The sequence below is a fragment of the Panthera leo genome, chromosome E2, assembly GCF_018350215.1.
Source record: "Panthera leo isolate Ple1 chromosome E2, P.leo_Ple1_pat1.1, whole genome shotgun sequence".
NCBI classification, from domain to species: Eukaryota; Metazoa; Chordata; class Mammalia; order Carnivora; family Felidae; genus Panthera; species Panthera leo.
The window spans coordinates 35,068,400-35,092,434 of record NC_056693.1 but is presented as its reverse complement, the minus strand read 5'-3'; the positions used below and the strand labels follow the sequence as shown (position 1 = coordinate 35,092,434).

At 40.7% G+C, this 24,035-nt stretch overlaps 2 protein-coding genes across 9 annotated transcripts in view; one reads left to right on the top strand and one right to left on the bottom strand.

Moving 5' to 3' along the window:
- Positions 1–17,459, top strand: part of CNOT1 (CCR4-NOT transcription complex subunit 1) — a 101,663-nt gene extending 84,204 nt beyond the window's left edge. For 4 of the 8 annotated variants that reach the window (XM_042919770.1, XM_042919771.1, XM_042919772.1 and 1 more), the window contains exons 34-49: positions 377–496; positions 1,658–1,849; positions 2,618–2,760; positions 3,210–3,318; positions 3,421–3,590; positions 4,224–4,476; positions 6,688–6,936; positions 8,110–8,273; positions 8,468–8,585; positions 10,006–10,107; positions 12,899–13,072; positions 13,875–14,024; positions 14,969–15,149; positions 15,761–15,893; positions 16,829–16,963; positions 17,117–17,459. In XM_042919770.1, the coding sequence (XP_042775704.1) occupies positions 377–496; positions 1,658–1,849; positions 2,618–2,760; positions 3,210–3,318; positions 3,421–3,590; positions 4,224–4,476; positions 6,688–6,936; positions 8,110–8,273; positions 8,468–8,585; positions 10,006–10,107; positions 12,899–13,072; positions 13,875–14,024; positions 14,969–15,149; positions 15,761–15,893; positions 16,829–16,963; positions 17,117–17,195 (2,472 nt within the window). In that variant the 3' untranslated portion in view covers positions 17,196–17,459. Of the gene's footprint in view, positions 1–376; positions 497–1,657; positions 1,850–2,617; positions 2,761–3,209; positions 3,319–3,420; positions 3,591–4,223; positions 4,477–6,687; positions 6,937–8,109; positions 8,274–8,467; positions 8,621–10,005; positions 10,108–12,898; positions 13,073–13,874; positions 14,025–14,968; positions 15,150–15,760; positions 15,894–16,828; positions 16,964–17,116 lie in introns of those variants that run through there. The other 4 variants (XM_042919774.1, XM_042919775.1, XM_042919773.1 and 1 more) reach the window with 2 other exon arrangements.
- Positions 17,460–17,646: 187 nt separating this feature from the next.
- SETD6 (SET domain containing 6, protein lysine methyltransferase) lies at positions 17,647–22,947 on the bottom strand. The gene is made up of 9 exons (XM_042919777.1): positions 22,867–22,947; positions 22,534–22,632; positions 22,316–22,460; positions 22,096–22,237; positions 21,766–21,960; positions 21,515–21,635; positions 19,897–20,077; positions 19,579–19,721; positions 17,647–19,427 (listed from the first exon to the last, which is right to left on the bottom strand). Exons 1-9 carry the CDS (start codon positions 22,891–22,893, stop codon positions 19,122–19,124), a joined length of 1,359 nt encoding a protein of 452 aa, XP_042775711.1. The 5' UTR covers positions 22,894–22,947; the 3' UTR covers positions 17,647–19,121.
- Between the last annotated feature and the right edge of the window lie 1,088 nt (positions 22,948–24,035).

The window sequence follows — 24,035 nt, the reverse complement described above, 5'->3', positions numbered from 1 at the left end:
TTGGTCTTGCCTTCTAGTACTTCTGTTTTAATTATTAACTACTTATTAGTGAGAAGATGCAAGAAATCTGATCACTGTTACCAGCTCCATTAGAGAATTTCACTTTGTGTGTTCCTATTTGAGGTATTTTTCCCTAGAAAAACTCAAATGAATTTTTAAACAAAGGGGACTTTTGACAGGATTCAGGGAAATGGGAAACACTGTGAGTTGTGTGCACACACATACATGTGCAATTACGCTATTATATGTTGTAGTGACTCCTGTGTGCCTTCTCCAGAATCCCTGTGTGTACTTCCATGCAAACTTTCCACTTTCAAAGAACTTTGCTTCGATTCTGTGAAGAGGATCCTGTCAAAATAGGTTTTCTTCTTTCCAGGTTGGTGGTGTGGACCCAAAGCAGCTGGCTGTTTATGAAGAGTTTGCACGCAATGTGCCTGGCTTCTTGCCCACAAATGATTTAAGTCAGCCTACAGGATTTTTAGCCCAACCCATGAAGGTAAACTGTTCCTTGGATTAAATTGAATGTTTTACATTTTAATTTGAATGTTTTTATCAAATCTGTCTCTTGCTTCCTGAGAGTTTAAGTTAAAGGGGGGAAAATTACCCCACGGTTGATGAGTATAGTTATTCTTTGTATTAGATCAGGATGGCACACAGAGGAACTTTTTTATTTTTTTTTAAATCCATGAGGTTGATTTTCATGTTTTGGCCTAATTAAAGAAATTTACATGGTGACCCCATCACTTTGCCTATGTTTTGTAAAAAGAGTTTCTAAAATTTTGATATAATTATTTACAGAAAAGTTGGGAGATGTAGGGGGAAACATTTTGCCCCTGAACCATTTGAATATAAGATGCTGACCCTGGTGTCCCAATCACTTTCAAATACTTTGGTCTGTGTTATCTACAAAGACATTCTCCTGTGTGACCATAGTACAGCTATTGAAATCAGGACGTTAATACTGATACATTAATACCTAATCCTGAGACATCATTCAGATTTTATGAAGTGTCCTAGTATCATCTGTTTATAGTTAAAAGGACCTATTTCAGAATCACACATTTTTAGTTAGTTATGTTTTTAAAGTTTCCTCCAGGTCAGTCTAGTATAGCACCTTACCTTTTCCTCATCTTTCATGACCTTGACACTTTTGCAGACTACAGGCTAGTTATTTTCTAGAATGTCCTGATTTGGATTTGTTCAGTATGTTCTCAGGAATAGATTCAAATAGTGCATCTTTGATATATTTATCACAGAAATGATGCTGTGTTATTATTCTGTTAGGCTTTGACAGCTGGACTGGGTACTATATTTTCTGTGGTTTGATTACCTACTTTCCTAGGCTATATCCTGTCCCATTATCTGTCTTGTTTTCTTTGATTACTTGATTATGTTGATGTCTGTCAGGCCTTCCATAGTCAAGTGAAGTACCCCTTCCCGCATCCCTGCCTTGCACTGCCCCACCTCATGTCATTAAGATTGAATAGTTTAGGAAAGGCAATGGAAGAGCCGCCCCTCTGTTTTAATTTGGGGGGGGGGGTGGTGGGAATCAAGGGAGTAAACATACTAAAATACTTTTTAATTGCTGCATGTGCCAGTGAAAAATCTGAAAAATTTTTGCTTATCTCTTTTTTGGTTCTTTCCTTCTCTCAAACAGCAAGCTTGGGCAACAGATGATGTAGCTCAGATTTATGATAAGTGCATTACAGAACTGGAGCAGCACCTACATGCCATCCCACCAACTTTGGCCATGAATCCTCAAGCTCAGGCTCTTAGAAGTCTTTTGGAGGTTGTAGTATTATCTCGAAACTCTCGGGATGCCATAGCTGCTCTTGGATTGCTCCAGAAGGTTAGTTCTTTTTTAACTTTGTTAGGGAGCAGGGGATGGGCAGAGAGAGGGAGTGAGAGAATTCTAACCAGGCTCCACCCTATCAGCACAGAGCCAACATGGGGGCTCAATCCCATGAACCGTGAGAGCATGACCTGAGCCGAAGTCAACAGTCAGATAGATGCTTAACTGACTCAGCCACCCAGGTGCCCCATTAAATGTTATTTTTAAGAAGAAACTGTTTGTAAGTCTAGTGACCTGCACCATCGCCTACTTAAGTTAGCTTCAGATTTTAAAATTAAGATAAAACAAATTTTGTTTGGTAAAAACTGGGTGAGTTTTTCCCAGAACAGAATGTAGTCATGGCACTTACCAACGGCGAAGTGGGAAAATCTTTTTTTATTACAATTTTTTGAAAACACAGTTATTTAAGAAACTTTAAAAGACAGCACTTGAGATTTGGAGGGAAAGGTTGATCCACGTAGGTGGGTTACGTGGGAGGGTTGTTACGGACCATTGGATTTTGACTGTGTAGGGACAGTGGGACTTTTTATATGAAGAACACATGTGAATATAAATTAGAATTGAGAGAGAGAGAGAAAGAGAGAGAGTGTGTGTGTGTGTGTGTGTGAAGTGTGTGTGTGAAAAGGGTTTTGGTGAGTGGAGACATTGTTAACTCGAGGCTCCAGAAGATATATTGTAATTTCTGTTAAGGTTTGGTTTTTGGTTTTGAAAGTTGGGCTGAATACTATATTTTCCATGTTTGTGAATACTGTTTTTCTTCCGTAGGCAGTAGAGGGTTTACTAGATGCCACAAGTGGTGCTGATGCTGACCTATTGCTGCGCTACAGGGAGTGTCATCTTTTGGTCTTAAAAGCTCTTCAGGATGGCCGGGCATATGGGTCTCCATGGTGTAACAAACAGATCACAAGGTCAGTATCCATCTTAAACAAGTACTGTTTATTAGACTGCTTTCTAAGATACATGGCCCTTTTCATGTCCAGAGGTTTCCTTTTTTTCTAGAAGGCAAATGGGACTTTGACGAATATACAAAACCAGTACTTTGCTTTGGGGAATAAATTGCAGATCATTGGTTTTAAAAGGTTTCAATGATTTCTTGGCAGTGGTGTTCACATATAAATATTTCAGTGTCTTAAGTGGAATGCTTTGTTTTCTAGGCTTTGAAAGAAAAGCTTGAGTTTTAACACTGTGCTGTCTGTTCTGCTTCATTATTGGCTATTTTGAATTTTGGGTACTGATTTGCATTTGGTTCTCAAAGCATCCTTAATTTGGAACAAATTACCACTGAATAAAATAGGATCTTTATTTTACCTGTTACAATATGGTTAAGCCTATATGAGTAAAGAAACACTTTTTCTAGGTGCCTAATTGAATGTCGGGATGAATATAAATACAATGTTGAAGCAGTGGAGTTGCTAATTCGCAATCATTTGGTTAATATGCAGCAGTATGATCTTCACCTAGCACAGGTATGGAAGGAATTTTCTTAAACAGAAAAAGGGCTCTGGTAGCTGGGAAGTGTGTTTGCCATAAGTGTTGTCTATCTTACGTTGTGCTTTCTGTGTTGCCAGTCAATGGAGAATGGTTTAAACTACATGGCCGTGGCATTTGCTATGCAATTGGTAAAAATCCTGCTGGTGGATGAAAGGAGTGTTGCTCATGTTACTGAGGCAGATCTGTTCCACACCATTGAAACTCTCATGAGGATTAATGCTCACTCCAGAGGCAATGCTCCAGAAGGGTGAGGATGGTGATGGGATCTTTGTGTGTTGAGTCTAAGAATGAGCTTTAGAAATGAATGTGCAGATTTACTAACATTACCTATTAGAACTGCTGTACAACATGTGGGAAGCTTTAGTGAGGCCTAATATTGTCCCTTGAAGTATGAGAGCTTAACTAACCGCCAAGCCACCTTACTGTAGAGCAAGCAGTACATACAGTACTAGACTTGGTGTCAGGAGTCCTGTGTTTAAGCCCTGGCACTTTAAATTTTGATTTTAGGCAAGTTGACTTACCCCCCCTCCTCAAGCCTTTTCTTGAATAAAATAGAAATAGTATCTCAGAGAATTGTTGAGATTAAGATAAATAACAAACCATGGCACATGGTAGGCGCACAGAGTGTTTGTTAACTATGCACATCAGCTCCATCTCAACAGGCATCATTTTTTTGGGGTCAAGAAGTGGCTTAACTGAGGTCAGTCAGTCATTTGCATATTATGTGGTCATGAGTAAACAGGAAGAGACCAAAGATAGCTTTGCTTAAATATGGAAATCACTGTTGTGGTTTCTATTAAATAAGCAGATTGTCCAACTGTATGTCTGTGAAATCACAACCATGAGTAGACTGATTTTCGCTCTGGATTTATTGTACTAGATTGCCCCAGCTGATGGAAGTAGTGCGATCCAACTATGAAGCAATGATTGATCGTGCTCATGGAGGCCCTAACTTTATGATGCATTCTGGGATCTCTCAAGCCTCAGAGTATGATGATCCTCCAGGCCTGAGGGAGAAGGCAGAGTATCTTCTGAGGGAATGGGTGAATCTCTACCATTCAGCAGCAGCTGGCCGTGACAGTACCAAAGCTTTCTCTGCGTTTGTTGGACAGGTAGAGCTTTTGGAAAGAAAGGTGCTTTTTATTCAACATAAGTAGGGTGTGATGCCTCCAATATTTAAGCTCAGTATTATGTACCTGTGGTCAGACAGTTACCTCCATACTCATGTAAACCAAAATGTCAGCATCGTTACTCTGTTAAATTGATAAAGCCTATTTCATTCCTTATCTTTGGACACTAAGCAGTAAATTCAGCATTTCACGTCCCCTTTAGTTCTATTTATCCCACTTCAGTAGTCATAGCTACAAAATACAGTGGATCAGATAATGAATAATGAAATTGCCACATGTATGTAGTAATTTTACTAGCTTGATAATCAATAGTGAGGGAATTTGGGGCTAATAAGTAATATTCTCATAATAGCCCATGTTTTTAAAAATAAGAAAATGCAACAAAATCTTAAATATTTAAATGGTAGAGCCTTTTATTATATTTTCTAAACTAAGTAGTTTATCTGCCTATAATTGGTTAACATGGTTTTTTGGGAAATAGTTTCTATTTATTTTCATGTGATTTTATCTAAATTGGACTTTGAGTTAAAGTGTTAGGAAACCATTTCCTAGAAAAGAATATTTGAACAGGATGAGTAAACAACGATGTAGGAAGAGAGCGATAGTACCATTTTAGCATTGTTTTTTATTATTACTGGCTGTTTTCAACCACTGTAAGGGATTCATACTCAGTAGCCAGTTTGTCCTGATCATACTACTTAATTGCCAGAGTGGTGCTTTTGCTGAACTGGCCTTAGAATTCCTTTAGTAGAACTATTGTAATGTTTATTCAGGGAGAGATACTAGCTTATCTGCTTATTTCTGCAGATTGACCATTATATTTTTTAAACTGAGACCAAAGCATAGGCGTGCAACCAAAGAAAGATTGCAATTAGATCTATTATCAAATAAATGACAGTGGATTATGGAAGAGCGGATTAGAATTTTAAAAGTTGTTAAAAATTGGATTTACTGTTCAAGATGAATGTTAACTGGGTAAATAAATCATACTAAGTAGGTCTCTACCTTAAAAGAATTCTAAAATAAACCTTATTGCAAAGCTGTTATTGAATATTTACAGTTTGATTTTCTGATTTGGATGGAAGAACTTTGAATCAGTTGGGGTTTTTTTGTGATCATCAAAATTTCATGGGTATGGATGTGGCGCTTGTCTCAGCTCTTCCTGCTGGCTTATTTACTCTTGTTTCTTCTCTCTGTTTGAAAAAGATACTGTATTTATACTTTTTATTCTCTTTTGCATCCTTTTGAGAATTCTTTCTTCCTTGACCTCCTTGATAACAGCAGTCTGTCTTTGTTACCTCCCCCTGGTAGTTTCTCAGATTTCAATGTACAAAAGTCCCTTTGCTGACCTTCTGTCTTGCCTAGGGTACATAAGTTTCAATTCAGTTATTTTACTGCTTATCAAGGGACAGTGAAATTGTTTTTAAGTTTCCAAGATATCGGTCAAGTTTCCATTTTGGGCTTGGTTTCTTTAAGCACTGACCTCCTTCTCCCTCTGCACCCTTAACACCTCTTATACTGCCTTCTTCTTTTGTACTAGCCAAATAACTTCTCTGCTTCACTTCCAAATCATATGTCATAAAATTTGTTCTTTATCCTTTGTTTTGAAGAAATTCATTCTGTCCGTGTTATTTTAAACTTAATTTACGTCAAAATAAACTCAATTTACATTTAAGTAGCCAGGTATGATCTGTGGCTATTTTCTTTGGTACCTACTTATTGTGCAAATTATTACTTGACTTTTCATGTTACAGCTAGTTGGAGTTTAAAAATTTTGTTACTGGTTAAGTCATTCGGGAGAAGTTATCTTAAATTCTGTGAAAAAGTAAAATATACATAATTTAATCTCTTACTTGGGGGAATTATGAATTGGTTAGAATGTCTAACTATGACTTAGTAGGTTACTAAAAGTTGGTTCGTTTGCCTAGTTAATTTTTCCACTTTACTTGGCTGTGGACTGTTAACTCAAAATTGCCATGTTTCTATTTCTTTCTCAATTTCCATCATTTCTGTTCTCCATTAAACTTAAAACTAAGGAATTCTGTCATCCGTCCTTAATGGAGAAATCATTTTCATGACCCCTGTTTTTACAAAAAGTAAGAAGTAGAAATGTGACAAGGAGTAAATGGGAGAATACCTCCTAAATATGAAAATTAAAAAATTATTTGTGTGTATTATATCTCACTGTGTTTTATATTTTTATTCCTTTGGTAGATGCACCAGCAAGGAATCCTGAAGACTGATGACCTCATAACAAGGTTCTTTCGTCTGTGTACTGAAATGTGTGTAGAAATCAGTTACCGTGCTCAGGCAGAGCAGCAGCACAATCCTGCTGCTAATCCCACCATGATCCGAGCCAAGTGCTATCACAACCTGGATGCCTTTGTCCGCCTCATTGCACTGCTAGTGAAGCACTCAGGGGAGGCCACCAACACTGTCACAAAGATTAATCTGCTGAACAAGGTCTGAAATTCTCTCTTGCCTTAGTCTTGATACACTTGAAGCCTGCATCAGTGGTTTTTAGGGCCCAATCCCTTCCCCAAAACATTTTGTAATAGCCCTTTTTCTGTCCTGAAATTAAATTCATAGATAGTATTATAAACATAGTCATTAAATATTAGAAGAGTGTAGTGTCTGAACTAAAAGTCCACCCCTCCTCCCCCTCCAACCACCACAAGGTATTTCAGTATGTTAATGTTTGGTAATGACTATACTGGAAGATATTTAGATAATACAGAATTTTGGGCTATGCGCAGAATCACCCTGAATGGGGTGGCTCGACCTGTCCACTGATAACAGATGGAGCACCTCAAATACCAGGAGTGACATTGCAGTTGATTGTTTTCTTCACAGGAACAAAATGGTTTTCTTTTGACATATATAGAATTCCTGGAAATTTCAGTATTAAAACTGCAAAAACGAACTTAGAGTTTGGTCTTGGGTAATTACAAGTAGGTTGCCCTGTCCCTCACTCTTCAATGGGAAAATCCAGTGGAATGCAGGATGGTTCTTTGTGTTTTTAAATTTATTTATTTATTTTGAGAGAGAGCACTCAAGCTGGGGAAGGGCAGAGAGACAGAATCCCAGTCAGGCTCCATGCTGTCAGCCCAGCCCATTGTGGGGCTCTGTCCCACAAACCATGAGATCATGACCTGAGCCAAAATCAAGAGAGGCTTGACTGTTGCTGAGCTGCCCAGGCACTTCCAGTTCTTTGTGTATGTGAGACATTTCTGCAACCTGAGAGCTTCCCTGGCTTTCCATCTATTAAATGCCAAGAGAAGTATAAACCATTTTGCTTCTTGTCAGCTTTACTCACATCAGACCAGAAAAATTAGGTTGTTACATTGTATTAACATGATGGAATACGATGTACCATGTTCCTTTCTAAAGCTTACAAAAAACCAGTATTTGTGGAGAGTATGTTTCTGGTCTAAGATCATTGAAATTCAAAGAAAACAAAATTCTTCGGGCCACATCAGTGTATGGCCCTTTTGGGTGCCAGCATATAATTTTGTATTCAAATGATATGTGTCCTTTAATGTGGGACTGAAGAATACAAGGTAAAAAAACTTGTCCGGTGAGTGGTAAGTGAATTATTTTTATGATGTACAGGCTCGTAATCTGTGTGCTCTGTAGGTTCTTGGTATAGTCGTGGGAGTTCTCCTGCAGGATCACGATGTCCGGCAAAGTGAATTTCAGCAGCTTCCTTACCATCGAATTTTTATCATGCTGCTCTTGGAACTCAATGCACCTGAGCATGTATTGGAAACCATTAATTTCCAGACACTTACAGCTTTCTGGTGAGTATTGTTGGATTTAATAGAGATTTCCCATTAAGGATTGCTATTTTGTTGGTAAAATTTGAGAAGTAGTATTCTTGTGGATTTGAGGCATGTTGATTTGTAATACATCTTGAATGTTACTTACTTATATTGATGTGGTATTCACCATATTTAACTTGGACCTTCTTCTGACTAAGGTTTTCTTCTTTCAGCAATACATTCCACATCTTGAGGCCTACCAAAGCCCCTGGCTTTGTGTATGCCTGGCTTGAACTGATCTCCCATCGGATATTTATTGCAAGAATGCTGGCACATACGCCACAGCAGAAGGTGTGGCTGCAGTTTATCTCCTACAGATGAAGACTGTAACTACTTGGAGCTTATTATTAGCACTTTTAGTCATTTAGTAATAATTTTACTTATTCCAGGTTTAGTCGAGAATAATTTCATGTGGAGTAAAGTTTTGGAGAGAGGTTTAACAAGTACTTGACTGCCTCTGCCTAGAAGCCATTCCTCGGTGATTAGGGTATTGCTTTTCCAAGTGTCTTGTGAGCCATCTGTGTTAATTTCTTAAGGACTTTTTTAGAAAAGCTGAAACCTTGGAGCACCTTTGTAGACTTATATATAAAACTTCGAATAATGGAGTTCTAGAACCCGCCAGTTTTACAGGTTCTCACCTTAAATGCTAAAGACTCTCACACTCAAGGGTGAAGACTGCTGGCCTGTATTTGAAGAAATTAGGATCAAGTTTTAGTAAAGAGTTTTATTTTTTTAATTTTTATTATTTTTAAATGTTTATTTTTGAGAGACTGAGTGTGTGTGTGTGAGCAGGGGAGGGGCAGAGAGAGAGGGAGACACAGAATCCAAATCAGGCTCCAGGCTCTGAGCTGTCAGTGCAGAGCCCGATGCAGGGCTCGAACTCCCAAATTGTGATATCATGACCTAAGCTGAAGTAGGACACTTAAATGACTGAGACATCCAGGTGCCCCCTTTAGTAAAGAGTTTTTAAAGTGTAATTGCAATAAACATAGTTAACATGAGAGGTTTCTCTCCCATCTTGCAATTAAATGGCAAATGAATATGGTAGAACATATCCTTGATTGGCCTTTCAGAAGAAAATATGACTAATGTGCTTGGCAAAAAAGAAAGTGAGCTAATCCTTAAATGGAGTGTATATTGTTTGATATTCCAGGAGGAGAAACACAATAACATTGAATAAAATTGCCCCCAAATAAACATACTTAGTAAAATTGGGAGTTGGTGACAGGTTCAGCCATGTTTGGCTGAAAAATAGAGGATTTATAGTGTGAACTTTTTATAAACTGGATCAAATTATTTGACAGGAGTTGGGAGTGGGGAAAGAAATGGTTTGAGACCTAGGACTTAATTAAAACAAGGAACTTAAAAATAAATAAATACAGGAAGGAAGGAAGAAAACAGACCTCTGTCAGTTTCTTAGTTGACTGTTTTGTGTTGTGTCTGAAATTTTCTCCAGGTTTACTACTCCTCTTCAAATTTTGCTTACAGGCACAAGGACCCATACATCCTAGAATTCTGGAGCCATTTTGTTTTAAATATTTCTCACTGTTTCTGTAATTATCCTTACTCCTTTTTAATGGCAGTCTTCAAGAGACTTATTTATGTCAGTATTCTCTAGTTATATTAGTCTGAAGAAGATAGTAAGTCAACTTTTTGGTGGTAGAACAGCAACTGAGTAGAATTACGACTCATGTACATTTCTTTCTTTCAGGGATGGCCTATGTATGCACAGCTACTGATTGATTTATTCAAATATTTAGCGCCTTTCCTTAGAAATGTGGAACTCACCAAACCTATGCAAATCCTCTATAAGGTAATTAGTCTAGAGTTACAAATTAAAATAAAATTTAAAAATACTTACACACTCTCAACTGGGAATGTGAGGCCTAATATTTTTTATTAAGCTTTTAAAGTATAATATATATTCAGAAAAGTGCAAAAGTCAAATGTTCTTGTATAACCAGCACCTGAACAGGGTATTCCATGTGTTCAGCTTTAGTAGATACTACTACTTTTATAAAATACACATAGCTGTTAATTGGCACACCAGCATGTGCCTGGTATTTACTGTTTTGTGTTAGCCATTTTGGCAGTTGTGCAGTGGGATCTCATTGTGGATTTAGTTTGGATTTCCTTGATTTTTTTTTTTTTTTTTTTTTAAATGAATAGCTTGGCCATTTGGATATCCTTTTGTGATGCTCCTCTTCGAGTTTTTTGCTCGTATTTCTACTAGATATCTGTTTTCTTTTTATAGGACTGCTTCATACATTCTGGATATAAGCCCTTTGTTTAATATATATTCAAACATTTCCTATTCTTGTGGCTTTTTTACTCCCTTAAAAGTAGGGTGTCTTTTGAGGAATGGAAACTTTAATGTAGTCAGAATTACCAAGTTTTTACTTTCATCTCATGTAAGAAATCTTTTTTTTTTTTTTGTATCTGACGTAAGAAATCTTTGGCAGTCCCAAGTCGCATTCTCTTCTGTGTGTGCTCTGTTCACTGCCCAAGAAGCCGTATAATTCTGGCTTTTACGCTTAGGAGGTATGACCTATCTGAGAGTTATTTTTGTGTATGATAAGATTCGTTTCCTCCTCTTTCCTTATATCCCCACCCCAATAAATAATGTACAGCTTTTCAGTACCATTCTTTATTCCCTATTGAATTGCTTGGGCACCTATGTCAAAATAATTGACCATTTGTGTATGGGTGTCTCTCTAGTTCATCTGTTTTGTGTTCTTAGGGCAGTATAAAACTGTCTTGAGTTGTAAGACTTACATATAAAACCAGAGTAATCAAGCAAAGTGATTCCTCTTCAACTTTGCTCTCTTTTAAGATTATTTTGGCTATTTTGTGTCATTTGCCGTTGCATAAAACTACACAGTCATCTTCACTTCTAAAAGCTGGCTGGGATTTAGATTGAGATTGCAGTGAATCTCTAGATCATTTTGGAGAGAATAGACATCTTAATAATATTAAGCTTTCAATCCTGAACATGAATATTTCTATTTAGTTAGGTCTTTAATTTTACTATGCAGTGCTTTGTAGTTTTTAGAATAGAGCTTTTCAACCTCTTTCTTTAGACTTATGCCTATACATTTTGTGGGTTTTTTGGTGACATTGTAAAATGTCTTTAAACTTTTTCATACTTGGTAACAATGTATAGAAACAAACTGATTTTTGTATATTGGCCTTGCATCCAGCTACCTTGCAAAATTTACATTTTCTGGGAGTTTATGAGTGTCTTTTGTGGGGAGAAGTGTATTCTGTATTCGTTCCATCAACATGTAACTTTGGGTTTGTGTTTTACTTTTTCTTGCCAGTAACTCCCAGGAAAGTGTTGAATAGAAGAGAGTGATAATGACATGTTTGTCTCATTAATGATCCTAAGGAAAGCTTTTAGTTATTCACCATTAAGTATAATGTTTTTATAAATCTACAGTTTTGTTTTGCAGATACCATTATCTGAATAAGGAAATGCCCTCTATTCATAATTTGTTGAGTTTTTAAATCATTAAATAGGTATGGAGTCATATTGAATGCCTTTTTGCATTCAAGATAATGTGAAAAATCTTTTTTCTGTTAATATTATAACTCCATTAATTTTAAAATGTTTAAACTGCCATTGCATTTTGAATCATTTGGTCATGATATATCACTGTTATTTCTATTTCTGATATTTAGGATTTTTGTGTGACTTTTCACATCAAATTTTGGTGTCAAGATTATGCTAATCTCATTGAAAAAGTTGGGAAAAGTTCTCTTTAAAAATTAAAAAAAAAAAAAAAGTTTGGGGGAGCTCTTATTCATTGATTTTAGAGATGCTGGGGGTGGGGGGAGAGCCACAAGGGTGGGGAGGGGCAGAGAGAGGGGGACAGAGGATCCCAAGTGGGCTCTGTACTGAACAGCTGCGAGCCCGATGCGGGCCTCAAACTCACGAACCGTGATATTATGGCCTGAGCTGAAACCAAGAGCTTAACCAACTGAACCACCCAGGCACCCCTATTCAGATTTTATTTTGATTGGGGTTTTGGCAAGTTGGTTTTTAAAGTAGTTTATTTTATCTGAATTGTCAAATTTATTAGCATATAACTGGGGGCCATTCTCTTAAACTGTTATGTCTGTAGGATCTGTAGTGATGGTCCCATTTCATTCTTGCTATTAATATTTTTTCCATTAGTAGGGTTTATCAATTTTATTAATCTTTTCAAACAGCCAATTTTGGTTCATGCTCCTTTAATACTTTTTAAACATGTAATTGATTTTGGCTTTTTTACATTCTTGGTTTTCATAAATTATGTTTTTTCAGCTTCTGAAGTTAGAAGCCTATGTCTTTTTTTTTTTTTTTTTTTGCTAGCCTCTTCTAGTATACAGCATTTAAGGTATTAAGTCCTCAAAATTAGATTTTGGTAATTTCCAGATGTACATGTATATATTTTGGTAAATCACTTGTGACACAATTTTTTATTAAAGCCTGTAATTTGTTAATGAAGCATACTTTATACTTTTATCATGTTTACTTGAGTTAACATTCATGATAGTATAAATGTTACTCCAACTTTCCAACTTAATATGAAAACAATGTTTTTCTCATTTTTTAAAAATAGGGCACTTTGAGAGTGCTGCTGGTTCTTTTGCATGATTTCCCTGAGTTCCTTTGTGATTATCATTATGGATTCTGTGATGTGATCCCACCTAATTGTATTCAGCTAAGAAATCTCATCCTGAGTGCCTTCCCAAGAAACATGAGGCTCCCAGACCCATTCACTCCTAATCTGAAGGTAAAGTTCTAAACCTTTCAAGGAAAAACAAGGTTACGTCTTAGTATTTCAGTCCTTTTCTCTGGTTGTAGACTTATTTAACCTGTCTTTCCCCAGCATAAACCACATATAAGTTATTTGTTAGATGAGGATGCTCTTTGGGGGTAGGGGGCAATCATGTTATTAAGCCTGCTGAATATTGGTTTACAGTTTTGCTTAGCTGCTGTTTTCAGTTAATTTTGATAGTAAGTTAATTTTTGCAGAACGTCAACCAAGGTTTTGGGCCAGTCACTTGCTGGGTGGCCCTGACTGCACAGAATTTCAGAACAGACGTTTATAATACCTGTATTCCACAGGTATTTTTTGTGTGTCACCCTGATGCAGCTACTGTAATTCTTATGTATTTTGTATTCTTTTTCTTTCACATGCATTTTTTTTTAAAAGTAACAAGTATGATGTTCTTTTCTTCTGAGGCATCTTTTCAAAGACTAGGGCTCTTGGTGAGTGAGCAGTATCTCCTCTGTACCCTTACTTTGAAACTCAAGTCCAGAAAAAAAAAAATAACTAGTGCTACACATTATTAGGCTTGTTCACAGAAGGTACCTATCCTGCCTTAATTTAGAAAGATGATTTACTACAGAATGAGAGATTCCTACCTTTTATAGATTTTTAATTACAGATTAATAAAAAGTGGCAGCTCTTTGTAAGATCTTACATTGTATAGTTTTAGAAAAACAATCCTAGTACTTTTTAGCACAGATGGAATTTGCTGTTAACTCCTACATATGCTTCTGATTTTGATTATTGTATCTATCTGTGGCAGGTGGATATGTTAAGTGAAATTAACATTGCACCTCGGATTCTTACCAATTTTACTGGAGTGATGCCACCTCAGTTCAAAAAGGATTTGGATTCCTATCTTAAAACTCGATCACCGGTCACTTTTCTGTCTGATTTGCGCAGCAACCTACAGGTTAATTGGTTTGACTTAAATTTTCAGCTGTGTCTGTGAGTGGTCTATTTGGGAGTCAACCAGATTTAAAAATTTCTCATGGTTGGATGAGATTCACTGAATTATGCATTTTACTGGTTCATCTTATCAATGATACAAAGCCTTAGAAGAGGCAACCAGGGGAACAGGCTGATTTTCTGTACGAATACATGGCTGATAATGGTTCCCTTTCAGTACTCCCAAGATGATTATTGTTTCTAATGTTTGTTTATTTTGAGAGACACAGAGCATGAGGGGGAGGGAGACAGGGAGGGAGGAAAGGGAGACACAGAATCCAAAGCAGGCTCCAGGCTCTGTGAACGGTCAGCACAGAGCCCAACGTGGGTCCTGAACCCACGAACCATGAGATCATGGCCCAAACCAAAGTTGGACACTCAACCAGCTGAGCCACCCAGGCTCCTCCCACACCCCATGATTGTTCTTAATAAGGTGATTCTGTCTTAGTTTGCTGTTTTAGAAAAGGACTTGAAATCGTGTGGTCTTTCCACACCAGAGTACCACTTTTCCCTTTCTCTAGATTATTTTTTTCTTCAAGATTTTAAGAACGCACCATACCCAACATGGGGCTTGAATTCACAACCCTGTGATCAGGAGTCACACACTCCACCAACTGAGCCAGCCAGGCGCCCCTCCCAATATTTTTTTATCATTGAGATAATAGACTGACTTTATAAACTGTACTCTTTTGCTGGCACCTGTTAAAGCTTTGCCTTCTTGTTACTGACACAACCACCCATAGACAGCTGTGTCATTTGTTCAGCAACCTCACAAAGTCAAGTAAATTTCTAAAAGTTAGATCCCAAAGAACACTGAGAGCAGTTCAGCTTTTCTATGAAGGCGTAAAAAGGGTTTAGAAATAGTGAGTCCTCTATGAAAATAAGGAGTTTTCTGTTTTGTTCATTTAGGTATCCAATGAACCTGGCAATCGTTACAACCTCCAGCTCATCAATGCACTGGTGCTCTATGTAGGGACTCAGGCCATTGCACACATCCACAACAAGGGTAGCACGCCATCAATGAGCACGATCACCCACTCGGCTCACATGGACATCTTCCAGAACCTGGCTGTGGACTTGGACACTGAAGGTGAGTGAAACTAGCCAATTCTCAGAGTTAAGTTCTCTGTATTGTTTGCCACAGTCTGGTCATAGAAATACTTTGTCATAATAGGCATATAATATTTTGTTAGTCTGTTTATGGCTCTGGCTATTTTCTTTTTTTGGGTGGTGGGGAAACTCTTGCCATGAGTGTATAGTGGAGTTTTCCAGAGGCTACAGGAAACAATACTGGAGCAGACTGAACACAGGATTAGAAGAATCCAGCTGTCTTCTATTAAATGACATTAAATAGATCTGTGAAATCCAGCTGTCTCCTATTAAATGACATTAAATAGATCTGTGAAATTAGGGATATTCTTCCCTGATTTTTTTTTGGGGGGGGGGGGAATGCTTTTATTAACATGTATTAATATGCAGGGTATCTGTTTTTAAATATTTCTAAAAATTGTAATGTGGAAAATAAAAAAAATATATCTCCCAGAAGTGGAAACACTGGGGACCTGAGAACCACTGGTTGAAACTAAAGGACACGGGAAAGGCCAGGATCCCAAATCCAAACCCTAGCCACTCAGAATGATGTCTTTTTGCCTTGGCCTCTCAGAGCAAGTCTTTAATAAAGTTTGTTTTCTGAATTTCTAGGTCGATATCTCTTCTTGAATGCAATTGCAAATCAGCTGCGGTACCCAAATAGCCACACTCACTACTTCAGCTGCACCATGCTGTACCTTTTTGCAGAGGCCAACACTGAAGCTATCCAAGAACAGATTACAAGGTAAGGGAGAAGTTTTTTGGAGGATTCTCAATGGTTGCCTCTTCCCCTTAACTTATGCATCGAGTGTGTTTTCTGTGCACTGTTCGTTGAGATCTGTGTGTCCATTTAAAACATCTTTTACATGTGGGATATGGGATACAGTAGTGAACAAAATGTACATTAATTCCTACCCTGGTAATTAGTCTGATGGACACAGAATTACAAGTAGAGAATTGCAAATCATAATCATTGCTAAAATAAAAAGGTTTTGACAAAAGGTATAGGTATCTTGATTGAAAATCAAGTTTCTCTCAGATGGTAGCGATAACATTTTTATCCAGAGTCCAGAATTCGTAGGCCTATTAAAAGGCATTTTGTTAAAGAGTTTGGGCTTTTTCCTTCATCCTCTAGGTTGAAAGGTTTGAAGGAGAAATAGAGGATTGTACTTGGCATTTTCCTAATGATAAACTACACCAGAGATTAGGCAATGGGTGGATTCTGGTGAGAGAGATACACATTTTTAAAACTGGACCAGACTTTAAAAACTTGCCCCTTCACTTAATAGTTTGTGTATTAGATACAGTATCTCATTAAATAATATCCTTGATCATTTTCACACATACCCAGGTAGTATTAGAATTCATTTCTTTTCACTGGTTGTGCATTCCTTAAGTAGCTTTCTGTGAGCCATGTAATCTGATACTATTATCCTTTAACTTAGAAAACCTAGATTTGTATCCTGCCTCTTCCAGTTAGTGAGCCTAGAAGACTAATTCGGAATCCACCTGCATTAACTGCGATGTATCGTTTAGACCTTAATCCACCTGTCTTCAGTAAAGCTAGTAACTTTTGCATGTAGTTTAGTAATCAAGGAGGAAAGATAGGAATAAAGGTAAAGAAGAAGTGTTCATAAATTTCTAGGTTTCTCTGTGCATTAACTCTTTTCTTCCCTTCAGGGTTCTCTTGGAACGGTTGATTGTAAATAGGCCACATCCTTGGGGTCTTCTTATTACCTTCATTGAGCTGATTAAAAATCCAGCGTTTAAGTTCTGGAACCATGAATTTGTACACTGTGCCCCAGAAATTGAAAAGTGAGTTCAAAGTGATTTGTCTAAGAATGAAACAGATGATGGCTCTAGCTAGGGTGGGTGATTAAGAGGGTAATAATAGCCAGAGCTAATGTGACACAAGGGATTGCCAGGCCTCAAGTTTTATCACAAACTTGTGATTGTCTCTACTTTCAGGTTATTCCAGTCGGTTGCACAGTGCTGCATGGGACAGAAGCAGGCTCAGCAAGTAATGGAAGGGACAGGTGCCAGTTAGATGGAACTGCATCTCTGCTGTAAATGCGTCAGCCTGGAGGTCCCACTGCACCAAGTTCATAAACTGGCTGAAGAATCCTTTCAGCTCTTCCTGACTTTCCCAGCCCTTTGGTTCTCGGGTACCTGCCCCAATTACTGTTTGGGTCAGCTTCCTGTGTATGTGGGCACGTTCCAAAGTTTAAATGCATTTTTTTGACTCTTGGCCAAAATTTAGAAGATGCTGTGAATATCATTTTGAACTTGTGTAAATATATGAAAGAGAAAACTTTTGTCTGGAACTTCTTGGGTTTGTGCAAAATGTGTCCAAGGCAAGTAGATAAACTTGGTACCTGCCCAGCTTGTAACTGAAAAGGCTGCTGATGCCATCCACTTGTCTGGGGACAGAACAATACAGCTCCATGTCTTCTGACATTCCTGGTGTCCCAAAGAATAGCAAAAAAAGCCAGTTTAAATATTGTGTAACTTATTTTTTTAATGTGGACAGGGGACCTTGAAAATCACCAAGTTGTTAAAAATGTGTACGTGCTACTATTTGGTATGCTTAGGGGACATGGGAAGAGCTCACAATTGAGATCCCATGGGTTTTTGTTTTGCCTCTTCCCCAAATCTAAAGCTGACTGCTGGGAGAGCATCATTTTCTCATTTCTACTGGAGAACCTGCCCCCTTAGGCCCTGCAAGATGCAGTCAGCTCTTTTTATAACGTAAAACCGGACCAGGCCTAAAAGTGCCCCTTTCGTTCTTCTGATCCTTGTAAATTGTGGGAAAGGGAACTAATAGTGTATGAATTGCCCTTCCCCGTTATCCCAGTAAATAGCCCTATATAGGCTATGTCGAACAACAACAAAGTCAAAAGGACCAATACAGCCCCTTTTGTAAGCATTTTGAATGTTTTGTAAATGTATTGGTCCACGTGTTGTATTTTGTAGCCTTTCTAGTTCTTGGGCTCTAGCTCCCATTACTTGTATGTGTATGCATACTGTAGTCAAAACATTAAAGTCATGACACACACATGACTCCACTGTGCCTTTCTCAGTAGTAGCAGCAGCCAGTGCTGGTGGTGAGGAAAGTGGACAACCCAGCCTCGCAGAGCCAGTTGCCAATGGGAAACCTCACTTCTTGCTGCATGGTAGATCATTTACATGAATCTGGCATCTTTAAACAAGCAAGGAAGTGAATTTTGTAGTGTTTCAGCAATAGAAAAATCATTGGATCAGGTTTCTATGGTTAAATAATTACAAAACATTTTTCATAAACCCTTTGTCCCCATGGAGTTTTGATAATATATCACATATACCTACTCGTTTTAAAAAGTTTTTAAAATTTACACTATTTAAAATAAAATATACCTTAATAACTCAAGTTTTATGGCCACAGAGGACAAAAAGTTCAAGACTCAACAGCAGAAATCTTAATGGGGCTTGAATGTCATTGGTGGCTTAGGGTTTCTTCCCTTACCGGTGGGCTGTGCCATGTAGAGGAAACTTCAGGCTCCTGAGGAAGTACAGTAGTTGTTGAGTGCCAGTGCCATATCATACCCTCTAACAGAAAATGAAGTCTTGGAGTGGGGGGATGCTTGCTCAAAACAGACCCAGGTCTACCTTCAAAGTCCACGTTGTTATTAAATGCTAGACTACAATAGGAACCTATTACTAGCACATTTCTTCTAACCTTTGGTTCAGACTGAGAACAAAACAGCTATAAAATTCACTGATCTTCGTAACAGCAATCTGCAAGTCTGCTGTACCCAGTCCTTAAACAGGTCACCCTTATCTCAGTTACCCCTAGCACACCACCTTTGTTACTTTTCCTGTTGGTATTTATTAAAGGAAAAGCAAAAGACCCAGATTTTCCTTTTTTTCAAGCATCAATGAATGCGAGCTTAGAATAAAGTTCTTGTGGATGGTCTTTCAGGCAACAGGGAACCTGCTAACTTGTCAGTTCCAACAACTGGTGTAAGATCATCTTCTGACCATAGCGAACCTGCAAGGCCTGCTGTTCCCTCGAGCTGAGTTTGGTGTAGACCTCCTTGTTACTTAGTAAATCTTGTTCAGATTTTAAGTCTGTGGCATAGGTTTGCAGGGTCAACAAAACACTGTCCCGAAGCAGCTGTCTCCATGATGCTTTCAGCCTGGGGATATTTGTGACTGTCAAGCTCTCCTCTTCCCTTTTATCATCTCCCCATCCATCCTGGTCTTTAAACTCTCTGAACTCCTCAGCAGGCATGCATAGTACCTAGAAGCAATCATTGGGCCCTTTAATTTTGAATCGCTGAATTTAGAGAAAAGCCAGACCTATCTTGGCAGCATTTAAGTGTCCTCTCCCTCCATCCCACCTTTCCTCTTTCATGTAGTTCCAAGTATTTCATCTATTCTCAGCCCTTTACCTTGAGTGTGGTGGTCAGTTCCTCTTCAGTGAGCACCTCCTCCCACCCAATTACAAAGGCTCCCTCTTCCCCTACCATCTCCAGTTTGCATAAGAAATCCCAGCGTTCATACAGTAGGAGCCTTTCAGCTTCAACTTTTGTTCCTGTAGGTAGAAAAGCAATGTTGTGTAAGTCTCCATATACCCACCAGTTCATTTCTTCTTCCATCTACCCCACCCAGTCTACCAAAAAAAGGGGCAACTGCTATTTAAGAGCACTTGGGGTGGGGACAGAGACACGTCCATCAGTGTAGTGTGCAAGACTTAATCCGACACTCACCCAGTAATGCTGCTTCACGAACTGTCACCATCTGAATGTCAGCTGTGTCATCCGTGTTGTCGGGATATGGTTCAACAAAACCATACATATGAATGAGTTGCCAATTAGCCATTTGTCCATAAGTGTTGAAAATTTCATGGCCTTTAGGAATGGGCTGAGTGGCCACCATCCGAAGACAATTCTGGGGTGGAAGGGAGAAGCTGGGACTAAGCCCTTCCCTGGCCAACCCACGAAGATAATTTCTATTTTAGGAAAAGCCTCCGGTGGGTGCAGTTCAGCAATGGGACTGATGATACACCTTCCAACATTCTACCTTTTTAGTTCCTGTTAAGATCCTGTACAGGCATACCTCAGATTGTCCAGGTTCAGTTCCAGAGCACCACAAAAGAGCAAATAATGTTAAAAGACAAAAAACCAAACACAAAAGCCAACTTAAATAAATTTTATGGCTTCCCAGTGCATATAAAAGTGATGTTTATGGGGTGCCTGGGTGGCTCAACTAGTTAAGCGTCTGACTTTGGCTCAGGTCTTGACCTCACCTCATGGTTCGTGCATTTGAGGCCCAAGTTGGGCTTTGCACTTACAGTGTGGAGCCTGCCATGGATTCTGTGTCTCCCTCTCTACCCCTGCGCAGCTCACGTACTCTCTCTCAAAAATAAACATACGTTTAAAAGATTTTTAATAAAGCTTATGCCATACTGTAGTCTATTAAGTGTTCAACAGTATTACATCCTAAAGAACAGAAAAATGGGCTTTTCTTGCTAAAAAAAATGCTAATCACTGTCTGAGCTTTCAGTGAGTTGTAACTGCTGGGATGAGATCACCAGAACAAATACAGCAGCAATGGAAAACTTTGAAATCCTGCAATTCTTGCAGTTACAATTCTTCCAAAAGTATGACACACAGACATGAAGCAAGTACTGTTAAAAAAGCGGCACTGACGGACTTGCTCAACACAGGGTTGCCACAGACGTTCAACCTGTAAATGCAGTATCTGAAATATAATAGAACGAGGTATGCCTGTACAGTAGGATGAAAGGGGTAAAAGTCGCTGGGTTTTAAAAATGAACAATTAAACCAAGATCAAAGTAGAAATGGCAGATAGAGGCAAAAATTAAAAAATAGCCATTTCCTAAATTTTGATTCCATAAACTTGGATCTGATCTTGCAACTTTCCACATAGCAAATGGAATTGATATACCCTTGGTATCAAGTTAGACTTGACCTATGGCCATTCCCCTTTCCTCCCTCTTCTTTCCCCAAAGTAGTGACAGTATATCTGACCCAGGCTGCTGTCCACTGGGCCCCAACACGATCTTGGTTCACTGGCACTGCACAGAGGAGCCAACCAACCTCTAGCACCAAGTAAATGGCAGTAGCTTATTACAGAACTAACCACAACTTTCTCTGCGAGTTTTGAAGTTTTGTGTTCTACTTCGTTGGAATAAGCAAACTCAAAGTACATAACAGAAGAACTTCACCTACACATTTTTAGCATGAGGAGAATGGAGCCCACCGAGCCCAACTGTCAGGGCAGCATCAACGACCAGCACTGGTTTGAATCAAATGCCTGATCATCAGTGCACATAATAACAATAACTGAGAGGGATCCACTCACTGGAGAGTATTCTAGATTGGCATTATGATTGGCTAAGTGGTTTAGTATGTCTGCAGCAGGCACCATCAAAGGGGAGTTTGGCTCCTTTTCATCCTCCTCTTCCTCCAGTGGTTCCTGAAAGCTGCCACAGAGAGAACTTTGCTAAAGCCCAGGGTAGGGTGAGAGACTGGGGTGTGGTTCACTGTTCTTTCCCCTCTCATCCCTCAACTGAGATCTAAAGAAAGGAGTCCTTCAAGGTTCGGCTCACTGACCTGTACGCCATCACAAGAGCCACGAGCTGGTGGTAGAGTTCCAGGGAGCGAACCCTGGGGCTGAAAAGATCCGGGTGGGCTTCCATGAACGGCAATACGATGGAATAGTATTCGCTGCGGATGTTGGCCAAGTCCTTCTCCACCGCCTCGGGTACGCCCGTGCCCTGCAGCAATCGCCGGCGCTCCTCCTCAGGCCTGCGGTGACACCCCAGCCAGGCTCCCTTCACACACCCTACCGGGACTAGCGCTCGTGGCCCGGTCCCCGGGCCAGGGCGGAGCGAGCCGCGAGGCTACGGGGCCGGTGCTCCCCGCCCCCACCAAGGCTCTCACCAGAACATCGGGTGCTCCAAGCGGCCTAGCTCCGGCCACATCGCAAAGTAAGGGCTCCAGGGCGAGGCCGGGGCCTGCAGCTCGTGCAGCAGCGCCAGCAGCAGCGGCACCCAGCCCGACTGGCTCTGCAGCGCGCCTCGCTCTGAGAGAGACACAGAGGTGAGAGCACCGGCGCGGCCCCGCGGCACGCCTCCCGGTCGCACCCCGCCGGCGCACCCACCTTGCTCCAGCAGGCCGCCGATGGAGCAGGTGTGCTGCGACAGGAGCGCGGCCCGCGGCACGGCAAACAGCAGCTCCCCGGGCTGCACGCTCTCCCGGGCCACCATGCCGTAGCCGGCCACCGTGCCCTGCCGGCTCACCGCCACCTGAGCAGGGGGAGCGGTGGGTCAGAGCTGGACTGCGCCCCAGCCGCGCCCGCCCGCACCCCCGCCTCCTCACCTTGGGACTCAGCTCCAGCCCCACCCGCCGGCACCAGCTCAGGAAGCCGGCCACAGGGTCCGGGTCCGGGTCCGCGTCGCCTCCCACAGGCCCCGCCACCTGAAACGAGCCAGCGCGGTGGAGACGGTTCGCCCAGGAGAACGCGCGGGAAGCGGGAAGGCATCGCAGCGTGCGCGCGGAGAAAAGTTCGCTCTGGGTGGGGGAGGGGACGAGGAGGGCGGCCAGCGACCTGCTCTAGGGAACCACAGGGACGGGCGGGACCGCACTGCGGGCGGGTTAGGGGCGAGCCGCAAGGGAGACGGGCAGGCCCCGCTCCGGCCCCCCGTAACTTACCCGCCGGCGCTTTGCCCTGGTCGCCATGGCGGAGGGCGCGCGGCCCTGCCGCTCAGAAGCTCCGCGCTAGCGCTTCCGGCGTCCGGGAAAAGGCCTCTCGGGGGCGGGGCCACAGGCCCCGCCCCGGCGCCACGTGACGCTCGCCCCCTGATCCACGCGGAGGAAGAGTGGGGATTTGCACCTGGTCAAATCATTCTTCCTGAGGACATCCTGTGGCGCCCAAGTGTCCCCAGTTGGGTTTAAGTCGGGTCCGATAAGGCGTGTCTCTGTGGAGCCTCGAGCCTGGTTCTCAGCCAGCCACAACTCTCCCCTTCGGTCTCTATGAGCTGAGACATTTCGGAATAGAAGTCCGGGTAAAGAACAAAACTCCCGTTTTCCCGGTACCAACCAAGGCTGTCAGCGCACCCAGGTGGGCGACCAGCCTGCCTTCCTGATCTCGAGTCTCCGTTAGCTACGGTCATCTAACCGTTTTACACAGAGCAGGTTGTCAATGTGCGTGCGTGCGTTTCGGAGTGTGGTGGGTCAGGTTGTGTGTGTTTCCGAGGAGCAGGGGGAGGGTTCCCAGAAGTAGAATAACCCGCCTTTGCCCGCACTCGCTAGTATATCCGTTTGTCATCATTTGCATAGCACATGGTGGGTTTTATTTTTATTTAGATGCTTCTTTATTAGTTGACACATAGCAGGTATGCAATTATGTATTTATTGAGTAAATGAGTGAATGAGTCCGAAATGGTGGTTAAAACCTGGGAAAGTAGCAAGCATTGAATCGAGAGTGTTTTGAAGCCAAACAATGCCAAAGCCAGTTCTCAGCTTTACGATATTATTAGGGTAAATTCCTTCTCCTGAGGCTCCGTTTCCTCAGCTGTGAAACTAATATCTACCGTATGGAATTAATGTAAGAATTGACAAGATAATGAATGTGATCAGAACAGGAAATAGGTGGGGCACATGGCTGGATCAAAGTCGGTAGAGCAGACGACTCTGAATCTTGGGATCTGATTTCAGGGTCCTGAGTTCAAGCCCCAGGGTGGGGGTAGAGTTAAAAAAGAAAAAAGAACCAGAAATAGAAACATGGATGGACACTCCTACATATGCAACCCCATCTAAACCTCAAGAAGCACCAGCCTCAATGCTGCCTTCTCACGAGCTTCCTATGATGGGCCTGGTGT